The sequence below is a fragment of the Salvelinus sp. IW2-2015 genome, unplaced genomic scaffold, assembly GCF_002910315.2.
Source record: "Salvelinus sp. IW2-2015 unplaced genomic scaffold, ASM291031v2 Un_scaffold1244, whole genome shotgun sequence".
In the NCBI taxonomy this organism is placed as follows: Eukaryota; Metazoa; Chordata; class Actinopteri; order Salmoniformes; family Salmonidae; genus Salvelinus; species Salvelinus sp. IW2-2015.
This window is the reverse complement of record NW_019942795.1, coordinates 15529-29438: the sequence shown is the minus strand read 5'-3', so window position 1 is coordinate 29438 and position 13910 is coordinate 15529. Positions and strand designations below refer to the sequence as shown.

The following is a 13910-nucleotide window of genomic DNA, read 5'->3' as shown; positions in this document are numbered from 1 at the left end:
GAAATATCCAGTTGTAAAAATGCAGCTGTAATTATTGCGTGTGAATATCCCGTGTAAACGCTATATGTTAAATTATACAGTTGTTGAATATCCCATGAAAATATACAGGTGTAATATGCAGTGTGAAATTATACGTGTAAATAGCAGGGTGAAATATCGCAGTGTTGTAAACTATACCTTGTGAAATATCCAGTGTAAATAATGACAGTACTGAGCAGTTGTAAATAGACGTGTAAGTATCGCAGTCGTAAATACACAGTGTGAATATGACAAGTGTGAAACTATCCCGATTAAAATATGCAGTGGTGAAATATCCATGTGTAAAAATGTACTAGTCTGTAAATATTGCGTGTGAAATACCCGTTATACAGTTAAAATATCAGTGTGAAATATCCATGAATAAGTGAATTTGCCAATGTGTAAAATACAGTAAATACGCAGTGTGAATCCGTGAAATAACCTTAATTTCAATGCTATAAACGGTAATTATCTGAAATACAGTGTAATATCCATGAACAGCTGTGTAAATTTACAGGCGATATCGTAAATATGCAGTGTGAAATAGTCCTGGTAAATATGACAGTAAATTGTAAATAACATTAATATACAGTGTAACATCATATTCAGATTGTAAACTATACAGTTGAATACCATTATATACAGGATATGCAGTGTGTAAAATTACGTTGTAATTAGTGCGAATCATGAATATCGTGTAAATACATGAATATCCAGTGTAAATACACAGTGTTGTGTAATATACAGTGTGAAATATCCCATGTAAATATCGCAGGTGTGAAATCCTGTGTAAAATTACAGGTGACTATACAGATGTGAAAATAACAGTGTTAAATATCCAGTGTAAATATGCAGTGTAAATATGCAGTGTAAATATCACGTGTAAATATACAGTGTGAAATATACAGTGTGAAATACCCAGTGAAATATGTCAGTGTAAATATCAGTGTGAAATATCCGCTGTAAATATACAGTGTAAATATACAGTGTGAAATACCCCGTGTAATATGCAGTGTGAATATCCTGTGTAAATATAACATGCGAATATACAGTGGGCAATATCCAGTGTAAATATGCAGCCACAAAGACCTACTATTTATTCTCCTGAAGTACCAGGTGAAAAGGAGAGAGCCAGTGACATAAAATAGTGACAATTGTTTGTTTTTTAGGGCTTACAACATCACGTCTGTGTACCCTGTGTGACTTCATATTATGCTTAATCTGTATTTACTTTAATAACTTTGTGGATATGCAACTACTCTCATTAAATTGTATTCACTTTTAGAACTAAAGTCCCTTGGATTTCGTGAGACCTGACCATGAACTTGTTTTCGATGGCTTCAGTCTCTTTCATGTAAAGGTCAAGTGTAAAAATGACTATAAACAGCTGCTTCATAAATCCTCCCTTGTCCCAGTTCACTTTTTCCCAGTTCAACAAACACATTATGAAACACTGTATATTCTACATCTTGTGGCAATATATGTGTCCCAATATGAACCCTGTTCCCTACTATAGTTGGTTACTTTCTGACCAGAGCCATAGTGGCTATAGGGACAGTGCACCATTTAGCGCACAGAGATAATAAGTTAACCAAGACTTTACACACTGCTTCAGATCTCTGTCTGTTCTGTTCTTATTTGACCTAAGAAAGTCTGTGAGGCCGAAAACGGTAGCGAGTCATCATCAATGTAATGTTTTAAAGAGGAAATGGTACTGTGTTGTTTTACCAGTGCTTGAAATCATGATGGCTTTCATACAGAGGACTCCTTCTTTGGTGACTTTGGAGCGCTATGTTCAAGACTCCTGAGTATTCAATCGGTTGGAACTGGCGCCAGTTAACACTAGATCCATTAAATGGGAATTCAGCTCATTTACCTTCCCTGTGGAGAATACCAATAACTTTATATGACGAATTCATCATCGTGGGATTTTATTGTTTTAACTAAATAGCATGGAATTACAGATGGGGTTACACTGTATATTTACACTGCATAATTACACTGCGTATTTATACTGCATATTTACACTACATATTTCACACTGCATATTTGCTCACTCATGTGGAAAATAAACGACCTCAAGAAAAAGTATGTAATTCTTAGTCTAATGGTCCATTTATATTGAAATGATGCGAGACGATTAAATGCCCAGTGCAGTCAAAAATGTGATTTTTCTGTGTTTCATGTATAGTTTTACACTATGATGTTGGAATAATACTGTGACATTGTGAACATGATGATAATGCCCTTGTAGGAGCTGTTTGAAAAGACTGCCTGACATTTTGTGGCCTATTTTCATGGGATGAATTAGTGGCCTTCCGCGGTGACATCACCATGTGGTAAATTAGTTAAATTAATTAGACCAATAAGAAAGAGAGTTCCAAACCTCTCTGCCAATAACAGCTACAGTAGTTTTCCACTCCCTACTCAGACAGTCCCAGCTAAATTCTTGCTTGAGAAAATTGCGCTTTGCTAAGACTGTATTTTTGTTCTTTTTGCCCATTTTAAAATTGAAAACAAATCATGGTAAGGAACTTATTTGTTACCCAGAAATGACTTGATGTTCAGATTAAAATCAGCTGCATTGGACCTTTATGTACAGTAACATCTCTGTGAATTAGAGTTCAGGGCAGTCTGACCGTCCATGTCTAAAATATAGGCTTCATCGAAAATGGCACCCTATTCCCTACATAGTGCACTACTTTGGACCGGATGCCTATGGACCCTGATTAAAAGCAGTGCTCTATACAGGGAATAGGGTGCCATTTGGATGAAACCATATTGTTTCCGGGTTGATGACCCATTGTCCCTTGTCTCTCTCCGTAGTTCCATTGGAGGGTTTAAAGAGCCAGGCCCAGTTTGAGGAGATGAGACAGAACTACATTCGGGAGCTGACCAAGGCTATCCATCTGAAGGAGAGAGGCATGGTGGCCTCCTCTCAACGTTTCTATCATCTCACCAAGCTCATGGATGCCATGCATGAGGTACTGGACAGGACAGGAAGTCACTGCTCTTTTCATAGGCCCTGTTTATACCTGCTTCTAACATGCGTCCATTGTCCTGATCTTGTCCACATTGTGATCTGATTTTGATTACATCTTCCTGACCGTCTCCGGAGGTAGTCGAAGATGCACCTTGTACAGATATCCTTAAAGTGTAAACAAATCCGGTCAACCAAAGCGTATAAATTTTGCCAACATCACGGGCCCTGTACATTTATATCAAGGTATAATGTAGTATAAAGAACCAATATGATATAGGCTTCAATATGAAGTTCTCTTTAGGTTACTTTTGATGTTTTTCCTTTATAGTCTGCTTTACATGGCTCTCCTTAGTTCTCCTTAGTCCTTAGACGGCTTTATAAAGGAAAAGGCTTTACATGGCTCTCCTTAGTTCTCCTTAGACGCTTTTAGTAAAGGAACAGGCCTTTACATGGCTCCTCCCTTAGTTCTACTTATCTTAGACGGTGTAAAAAGGAAAGGCTCTCTACAGCTCTCCTTAGTTCTCTTAGTCTAGACGAGCTTTATAAAGGTAAGTTGCTTTACATTGCTCTTCCTTAGTTCTCCTTAGTCCTGTAGACGGCTGTTTATACAAGAAAAGGCTTTACATGGCTCTCCTTATTCTCCTTAGTCCTCAGACGGCTTTATAAGGAAAAGGGCTTTACATGGCTTCTGCCTTAGTTTCCTTTTCCAAGCTTTTAGACGGCTTTTATAAAGGACAAAGGCTTTACATGGCTCTCCTTAGCTCCTCCCTCAGTCCAGACGGCTTTATAAGGAAAGGCTTTACATGGCTCTTCCTTAGTTCTCCTTAGTCTCAGACGGCTTATAAAAGGGAAAAGGCTTTACATGGCTCCCTAGTTCTCCTTAGTCCTCAGACGGCTTTATAAAGGAAAAGGCTTTAATGGCTCTCTCCTTAGTTCTCCTAGTCCTTAGACGGCTTTATAAGGAAAGGCTTTACATGGCTCTCCTTAGTTCTCCTTAGTCCTAGACGGCTTTATAAAGGAAAAGGCTTTACATGGCTCTCCTTAAGTTCTCCTTAGTCTCAGACGGCTTTATAAAGGGAAAAGGCTTTACAGGCTCTCCTTAGTTTCCTTAGTCCCAGAGGCTTTATAAAGAAAAGGCTTTACATGGCTCTCCTTAGTTCTCCTTAGTCCTTAGACGGTTTTATAAAGGAAAAGGCTTTACATGGTCTTCCTTAGTTCCCTTAGTCCCTTAGACGGCTTATAAAGGAAAAGGCTTTACATGGCCTCCTTAGTTCTCCTTAGTCCTCAGACGGCTTTATAAGGAAAATGGTTTACATGCGCTCCTTAGTTCTCCTTAGTCCTTAGACGGTTTATAAAGAAAAGGCTTTACATGGCTCTCCTTAGTTCTCCTTAGTCCTTAGACGGCTTTATAAAGGAAAGGCTTTACATGGCTTCCCTTAGTTCTCCTTAAGTCCTTAGACGCTTTATAAAGGAAAAGGCTTTACATGGTCCTCCTTAGTTCTCCTTAGTCCTAGACGGCTTTATAAAGGAAAAGGCTTTACATGGCTCTCCTTAGTTCCTTTAGTCTCAGAGGCTTTATAAGGGGAAAAGGCTTTACATGGCTCTCCTTAGTTCTCCTTAGTCCCTCAGACGCTTTTAAAGGAAAAGGCTTTACATGGCTCTCCTAGTTCTCCTTAGTCTCAGACGGTTTATAAAGGAAAAGGCTTACATGGCTCTCCTTAGTTCTCCTTAGTCCTCTTAGACGGCTTTATAAAGGAAAAGGCTTTACAGTGCTCTCCTTAGTTTCCTTAGTCCTTAGAACGCTTGTATAAAGAAAGGCTTTACATGGCTCTCCTTAGTCTCCCTTAGTCTTAGACGGTCTATAAAGGAAAAGGCTTTACATGGCTTCCTTAGTCTCCCTTAGTCTTAGACGGCTTTATAAAGGAAAAGGCTTTACATGGTCCTACTTTAGTCCTCCTTAGTCCTTAGTAACGGTCTTATAAAGGAAGAAGGTTTACATGGCTCTCCTTAGATTCTCCTTAGTCCTTAGAGCGCTTTATAAAGAGCGCTGCTTTACACATGGCTCTCTTAAGTTTCCTTAGTCTTGAACGGCTTTATAAAGGAAAGGCTTTACATGGCTCTCCCTTAGTTCTCCTTAGTCCCTAGACGGCTTATAAAAGGAAAAAGGCTTTACATGGCTCTCTTACGTTCTTTCCTTAGTCTTAGACGGCTTATAAGGAAAAAGGCTTTAATGGTCTCCCTTAGTTCTCTTAGTCCTTAGACGGCATTTATAAAGGAAAAAGGCTTTACTGGCTCTCTTAGTTCTTCCTTAGTCTTAGACGGCTTTATAAAGGAAAGGCTTACAATGGTCTCTTAGTTTCCTTAGTCTAACGGCTTATAAAGAAAAGGCTTGATAACATGGCTCTCCTTTAGTTCTCCTTAGATCTCAGTGTGACTAGAGACGGCTTTATAAAGGAAAAGGCTTTACATGCTCCCTTAGTTTCTCCTTAGTCCCTTAGACGGCTTTTAAGGAAAAGGTTTCAACATGGCTCTCCTTGTTCTCCTTATCCTTAGACGGTTATAAAGGAAAGGCTTAACATGGTCTCCTTAGTTCCTCCTTGAGTGGCCTGTAGAACGGGCTTTTATAAAGGAAAAGGCTTTACATGGCTCTCCTTATTCTCTTAGTCCTTCAACGGCACGGACTAGGCTTTACCGGCCTAATTCTAGGCTAGGAAAAGGCTTTACATGCGCTCTCCTTAGTTCTCTTAGCTCTTCAGACGGCTTTATAAAGGAAAAGGCTTTAACATGCTCTCCTTAGTTTCTTAGTCCTCAGACGGCTTTATAAAGACAACGGCTTTACTGGCTCTCCTTAGTTTCCTTAGTCCTCAGACGCTTTATAAAGGAGAAGGCCTTACAATGGCTCTCCTTAGTTCTCCTTAGTCCTCAAGCGCTTTATAACGAAAGGCTTTACATGGCTCTCCTTAGTCTCCTTATCGTCAGACGGCTTTTATAAAGGAAACGGCTTTATTACTGGCTCTTCTTAGTTCTTCTTAGTCCTAGAGGCTTTATAAAGGAAAAGCTTTACATGGCTCTCCTTAGTTCCTACTAGTCCTTAGGCACGGCTTGTTCATAAAAGGAAAGGCTTTACATGCTCTCCTTAGTTCTCCTTAGTCCTTAGACGCTTTATAAAGGAAAGGCTTAACATGCTCTCCTTAGTCTTCCTTAGTCTTAGACGGCTTATAAAGGAAAAGGCTTTACATGGCTCTCCTTAGTTCTCCTTAGTCCTTAGACGGCTTTATAAAGGAAAGGCTTTCATGGTTCCTAGTTCTCCTTAGTCTTCAGACGGCTTTTAAAGGAAAAGGCTTTACATGGCTCTCCTTAGTTCTCCTTAGTCCTGAGACGGCTTTAAATAGGAAAAGGCTTTACATGGCTCCCTTAGTTCTCCTTAGTCCCAGACGGCTTTATAGGAAAACTTACAGCTACCACCAACGGCTGTTAAATGAAGGCTTCATGGCCTTAGATTACTCCTAGTCCTGCAGATCGCTTTATAAAGGCAAAGAGGTTTAACATGGCCTCCCTTAGTTCCCTATCTTCAACGGCTTATAAAAGGAAAGAGGCTTTACACTGCGCTCCTCCTTAGGCTTCTCCTAGTCCTTAGACGGCTTTATAAAGGAAAAGGCTTTACACTGGCTCTCCTTAGTTTCCTTAGTCTTAGAACGGCTTTTATAAAGGAAAGGCTTTACATGGCTCTCCTTAGTTTCCTTAGTCCTCAGACGGCTTTATAAAGGAAAGGCTTTACATATGGCTCTCCTTAGTTCTCCTTAGTCCTCAGATCGCTGTTAATAAGGAAGAGGCTTTACATGGCTCTCCTTAGTCTCCTTAGTCCTCAGACGGTTTATAAAGGAAAGGGCTTTACAGGCTCCCTTAGTTTCCTTAGTCTCTAGACGGTTATAAAGGAAGGCTTTACATGGCTCTCCTTAGTTCTCCTTAGTCCAGACGGCTTTATAAGAAGGCTTTACATGGCTCTCCTTAGCTTCTCTTAGTCCTTAGACGCTTTATAAGGAAAAGGCTTTAACATGGCTCTCCTTAGTTCTCCTTAGTCCTTAGACGGCTTTATAAAGGAAAGGCGCTTACATGGTCTCCTTAGTCCTCCTTAGTCTTAGACGGGCTTTATAAAGGAAAAGGCTTTACATGGTTCTTAGTCCTCCTTAGTCCTTAGACGGCTTTATAAGGCAAAGGCTTACAAGCTCTCCTTACTTTCCTTAGCCAGACGCTTTTATACAGGAAAGGCTTACATGCTTAGTCGCCTCGTCCTTAACGCTTTAACTTAACTGTGCTCTTAGTTTCCTTAGTCCCTAACGCTATAAAGGAAAAGGCTTTACATGGCTCTCCTTAGTTCCCTTAGTCCTCAACCGGCTTTAAAGGAAAGGCTACACTGGCCTCCTTATTCACCCTTAGTCCTAGACCTCAATAAAGAAAGGCTTCAGCCTAGTCCTACCATACTGAAGCTAAGCTCTCTAGTTCTCCTTAGTCCTTCAGACGGCTTTATAATAACGAGAAAAGTGTTACAGGCTTTGCCCTAAGTTCTCCTTAGTCTTCAACCTTATAAGGAAAAGGCTTACAGGCTCTCCTTAGTTCTCCTTAGTCCTAGCGGCTTATAAAGGAAAGCCTTTACATGGCTTCTTCCTTAGTTCTCCTTAGCTTAACGGCTTAAAGAGAAAGGCTTACACTGGCCTCCTACGTTCTCCTTATCCTAGACGGCGTTTAAAGGAAAAGGCTTTACAGGCCTCCTTATTCTCCTGAGTCCTAGACCGGCTTATATAAAGGAACAAGGGCTTAACACTGTCTCTCTAGTTTCTCCTTAGATCCTAGAGCTGTCTCATAGGGAAAAGTTTACATGGCTCTCCTAGTCCTTAGTCCTAGCGCTTTATAAAGGGAAAAGCTTTAATGGCCTCTCCTTAGTTCTCTAGTGCGCAGACGGCTTATAAAGGAAAACGGCTTACATGCTCCTTATTCTCCTTAGTCCAGACGCTTTAAAAGAAAAGCTTTACATGTCTCCTTAGTTCCCTTAGCCTAGACGCTATAAGAAAGAGGCTTTACAATGGCCTCCGTAGTTTCTCCTTAGTCTCTAGAACGCTTATACAAAAGGCACAGGCCATCCTCAGTCCTTAACCTAAATATATATAGGCTTACATCTCTCTAAGTGGTCTCAGTCTAACGGTTTATAAAGGCATGTTTACAGGCTCCTCTTAGTTCTCCCTAGTCTTAGACGGCTTATAAAGAAAAGGCTTTACATGCTCCATTCCTACAACGCTAAAAAGAAGCCTTTAATGGCTTTCCTATTCTCTAGTCCTTAGACGTGTGTGAGGAAAGAAAACGGCTTACATGTGCTCCTACAGTCTTCCTAGCCTACAACGGCCCATAAGGAAAGAGCTTTAGCATGGCTCTTCTTAGTTCTCCTAAGGCCCTTAACGGCTATCACAGCCTTTAAAAGAAGCTTACAATGGGCCTCCTTTACGTTCTCCTATACTCGTCAGACGGCTTTTATAAAGGAAAGAAAGCTTTACGGCTCTCCTATTCCTACTAGCGCTTAATAAAACACATGCTCCCTAGTCCCTAGTCTAGCTTAGACGGCTTTATAAATTGGAAAAAGGCTTTACAGATGCTCCTTAGTTCCCTAGCCTAGACGGCTTTATAAAAAGGCTTACATGGCTCTCCTTTAGTTCTCACTAAGTCCCTAACGGCTTTATACAAGGAAAATTATGGCTTCTATCCTTACGTTTAGGAGCTTCTTGCTCCCTATTCTCCTTAGTCTAGCGGCTTTCATAAAGAAAAGGCTTTCACTGCTCTCCCTTAGTTCCTAGTCCTCAAACGGCTTCATAAAGAAGCTTTAGCAGGCTCTCCTAGTTCTCCTTAGTCTTCACGCTTTAAGGAAAAGCTACATGGCTTCCTTAGTTTCCTTAGTCGACTCAAGACCGCTTTAATAAAGAAAAGGCTACAGCGCTCACTCTTAGTTCTCCTTAGTCCTAAGGACGCGACTTTAAAGGAAAAGGCTTACATGCTTCCTTAGTTCTCCTTAAGTCTCAGACGGCTTAAAAGGAAAAGGCTTACAGGCTCCTTAGTTCTCCTAGCTCTCAACGGCTTATAAGAGGAAAGGCTTTACATGGCTCCTAGTCTCCTTAGTCCTAGACGGCTTTATAAAGAAAGGCTTTACATGCATCCCTTAGTCTCTAGTCCTAGACGGCTTATTAAAGAAAAGGCTTAAGCATGGCCTCCTTTATCCCTCCGTAGTCCTTAGACGGCTTTATAAGGAACGGGCTTAATGGCTCCCTAGTTCTCTCTCTACTCTCATGGTACGATTATGAAAGAAAAGGCTTACATGGCACCTCCTTAGTTTCCCTTAGCTCTAACGGCTTTATAAAGGAAAAGGCTTCTACATGGCTCTCCTTAGTCTCCTTTAGTGCTACTATATAGACGTCTTTATATAAAGGACAAGGCTTTAGCTGGCTCTGCCGTAGATATATAATTAGTCCTTGGAGAACGGGCTTAATAAAGGAGAAGGCTTTAATGGCTCTCCTTAGTTCCCCTTAGATCCTCAGACGGCTTTCACATAAAGAGGGAAAAGCTTTGAATAGTCTCCTTAGTTCTCCTTAGTCCTTAGACGGACTTATATAAGAAAAAGGCTTTACATAGGCTACTCGCTTTATTCTCCGTTAGTCCTCAGACGGCTTTATTAAAAGGAAAAGCGCTTTACCATGGCTCTCCTTAGTTCTCCTTAGTCCTCAGTACGCTTGTGATAAAGGAAAAGCTTTAGCATGGCCTCCCTTTAGTTCTCCTTTAGTCCTGGCAGACGGCGTTTAGTAAAGAAGAAGCATTTTACAGTGGCTCCCTTAGTCGCTCCTTAGTCTCAGACGACTTTATAAAGGAAAAAAGGCTTTACATCAGCTCTCCTTAGTTCTCCTCTAGTCCTTAGAGCTTATAAAGAAAAGGCTTGAACATGCTTCGCTTTAGGTCTCCTTATGCTCTTACGACGGCTTTATATAAGAAATAAAGGCTTTAACATGGCGTCTCCTTAGTTTCTCTTAGTCCTTAGACGGCTTTTGAAAGGGAAAGAGGCTTTACATCTCTCCTTAGTTCTCGCTTAGTCCTTAGACGGCTTCATAAAGGAAAAGCTTTAGACATGCTCCTTTAGTTCTCCTTAGTCTTAACGGCTTTAATTAAAGGAAAAGCTTACATGGCTCTCCTGTAGCTTCTCCTTAGTCTAGTATCGCGCTTTATAGAAGGAAAAGAGCCTTTTACATGTTTCGTAATTTACCCTATGTCTTTGCATCTATTGAGTTACGGAACGAAAGTGATCAATGATAATGATTTGGAGAACTAAACCACGCATCAGTTGATCCCCAGATGCCTCTTTTTTCCCCCCTTTGGTACGGGTTGGAGGGCCTATACTAAAATGTATTACAATAAAGATAGATATATAAGACCAAGACATCCTCCATCGCGTAACGAACCAAGGGGTTCCAAACTGTTTGAGTAATGGCACTGTCTGTCATTCGGACCATGCACTGTTGTAGTCTACTTTGTAACTGAACTGTTTGATAAATGCACTGCTTCATTCGGACACTGCCACTCTTGTAGTTGACTTGTAACTGAACTGTTTGAATAATGCAGCTGCGTCATTCGGAGATGCACCTTTGTGTAGTCTTACTCTGGTAACTGAACTGTTGGATAAGTCAACTGCGTCATTCGACAGTGCACGTTTTGTAGTTCTACTGCTGTAACTGAACCTGTTGGTATCACTGTGTGGCATTAGCCTAAGTGGCAGTTTTTTATACTGTGATTATTAATCTGACATATTATCTGTCAGCTGTGACTAGGTGCCAGTTATGGATATGTAACCTATTACAAACCACTGCGTAAATCGTTGAGTAAAAGTTTAGGTATCAGGAACCATGATTTGTTGAGGACCAAAATGCTCAACATGTTCCCCTCCCCATTCCCCCCCCTCCTCCTCCTCCCCTCTCTTCCATCCACCCCATTTCCGCCCGCCCCATGTTCCGCCTCTCTCTCCTCCGCCCATCTCTCCTCCTCCCTCATCTCCTCATCTCTCCCTCCTTCCCCAATCTCTCCCTCCCATCTCTCCCTCCTCCCCCATCACTCTCCTTTGCTCTTTCTCCTCCCCCCCTCCTCCCCCTCTCTCCCTCCTCCCCACCCATCTCTCCCCCCCCTCCCTCCCTCCTCCCATCTCTCCCATCCTCCCCATCTCTCTCCCCTGCCCCCATCTCTCCCTCCTCCCCATCTCTCCCCCCCATCTCCCCCTCCCCCCATCTCTCCCTCCCTCCTCCATCTCTTCCATCTCCCTCTTCCCTCACCTCCCTCCTCCCATCTCTCCCCCCATCTCTCGCCCCATCCCATCTCCTCCCCCAAGTCTTCCCCTCCCCCCATCTCTCCGCTCCTCGCATCCCTTCCCCATATCTCCTCCTCCCCATCTCTCCCTCCTCCCCCATCTCTCCCCCCATCTCTGCCCCATCCTCCTCCCTCCCCCGCTATCTCTCCCCCCTCCCTCCACCCCCCCATCTCTCCTCCTCCCCATCTCTCCCCATCTCTCCCCTCCCCCATATCTCCTTTCCCCATCTCTCTTCTCCCCCATTCGCTCCTTCCCCATCTCTCCCCCATCTCCCCTCCTCCCCTATACTCTCCTCTCCCATCTCTCCCCCCTCTCCAGCCAGGATTTGAAGAAAGTGAACCTGTACTGTCTTAGTACCTACATCCAGGCTGACGCCATGAAGGTTGAGTTCCCTGAAATGATGTCAGAGGTCATCTCCTCCCAGCTCCCCAAGGTCCTGGCCGGCATGGTCAAGACCCTCCTCTTCCACGCCAAGTGACCAAACACAGGAGACAACCAAACCTGCACCGCGCAAAGCACCATGGAAGAATAGAATATACCCAAAGAGCAAGAAGAGTTGAAGAAATATTTTATCAACATCATCCAATATCAATCGAATATCGACCAAAATGTTATGTTGATTTGAAAATAGGTCTTTGTCCGGTGGGTGTATCATATCATTGAAACTAAGAAAATTAACCAAGTTAAACGTGAAGGTTTTGGGCAGGTATTATTTGGACCAAGTTAAACGTGAAGATTTTAGGGAGTCATTATTTGGACCAAGTTAAATGTCAAGATTTTGGTGAGGGATTATTTGGACCAAGTTAAACATGAAAGTTTTGGGGAGGCCTTATTTTGATCAAGTTAAAACATTAAGGTTTTGGATAGGTGATATTTGGACCAATTTAAATGTGAAAGTTCTGGCTAGGTATTATTTGGACCAAATTCAACAAGAAGGTTTTGGGGAGGTATTATTTGGACCAAGTTAAATGTCAAGATTTTGGGGAGGTATTATTTGGACCAAGTTAAACGTGAAGGTTTTGGGGAGATATTATTTGGACCAAGTTAAAACGTGAAGATTTTGGGGAGGAATTATTTGGACCAACTTAAACGTGAAGGTTTTGGGGAGGTGATATTTGGACCAAGTTAAAACGCGAAGGTTTTGGGGAGGTGGTATTTGGACCATGTTAAAACATGAAGGTTTTGGATAGGTGATATTTGGACCAAGTTAAATGTGAAAGTTCTGGCTAGGTATTATTTAGACCAAATTCAACAAGACGGTTTTGGGGAGACATTAGTTGGACCAAGTTAAAATGTGAAGCTTTTGGGGAGGTTTTATTTGGACCAAGTTAAACGTGAAAGTTTTGGGGAGGCATTATTTGGGCCAAGTTAAAACGTGAAGATTTTGGGGAGGTATTAGTTGGGTTTTATTTATTTTTGTGTCAGAATGATTCCTTCTCCAAGGTCTGTCTGCCCTGGCTGAAGTACACTAGTCCTAACGACGGGCAGATATGTTCCATCCTCCAGTCAGACCTCCTCTTAGAACTGTGGTGAATCCATCAAAATATTGTTAAGGTGCCTCCCTGACCTTCAATTCACTCTTATCCTTTGAGGTGGTGGAAACGTATATAAAGAAGTTGTGTTAGCATTTTTAATTTGTGAGAATTACTGTTTTGCTAGACTTGTAAGAGAGCTAGGTTATGTTCCAAATGGCACCCTATTCCAAACAGTGCCCTGCTTTTGACCAGAGTGACATGGGCCCTAGTTGAAAGTAGTGCACTATATAGGGAATAGGGTGCTGTTGCGTCTCAAACGCAACCTTAAAACTGGTATACCAAGTTTTGCTTTTTGTGTTTGTTTTCAGTTACGTACATGTCACACTCCCTGCCTGATGGCTAGGCAGGCGTTTATATATCTCAAGTTCTGCAAGTTACATTTTCGTACAAAATACACAATGCTATTCTATTTCATGTACCATTAAATTACATAACCACTGTATTTTTTTATCTCATTAAGTTAAAATATATTTCACAAGAGAGACCTGTAAAGGGAGTACAAGGGGAATGATGCTATTTCAATGCCATTGCTATTCGCAGAAATGTGGAAAAATAAATGTTCCATTGCTCTGCGATAAGGAAATACCATCTGGACCCCCTCCCTGATCCACAAGATAAAGACATAGAGAGCGAGAGAGGGAGAGAGAGAGAGAGACATCAAGAGAGAGAGAGAGAAAGACAGCAAGAGAGAGATAGAGAGAGAGAGACAGAGACAGTAAGAGAGAGAGAGAGGAAAGGAGAGAGAGAGAGAGAGAGCGAGACAGTCAGCTGATGACGTGCTATCAAACCATTGATACGGTTGGCACTGACATCAAACCTCCTAGTTTTAATGACATCCACGGTACTAAGTCAGCTGATACGTGCTATCAAACACATTGTACGGTTGGTGCACTGACATCCAAACATCTAGTTTTAATGACATCCGGTACTCAAGTCAGCTGATGACGTGCTATCAACACATTGATACGGTTGGCACTGACATCAAAAC

At 41.9% G+C, this 13910-nt stretch overlaps 1 protein-coding gene across 1 annotated transcript in view; it reads left to right on the top strand.

The window, feature by feature from the left end:
* Positions 1-13677, top strand: part of pgr (progesterone receptor) — a 48677-nt gene extending 35000 nt beyond the window's left edge. The window contains exons 8-9 of the mRNA XM_024137576.2: positions 2845-3002; positions 11710-13677. Of these exons, the coding sequence (XP_023993344.1) occupies positions 2845-3002; positions 11710-11865 (314 nt within the window). The 3' untranslated portion in view covers positions 11866-13677. The remainder of the gene's footprint in view (positions 1-2844; positions 3003-11709) is intronic.
* The last annotated feature ends 233 nt before the right edge of the window (positions 13678-13910 follow it).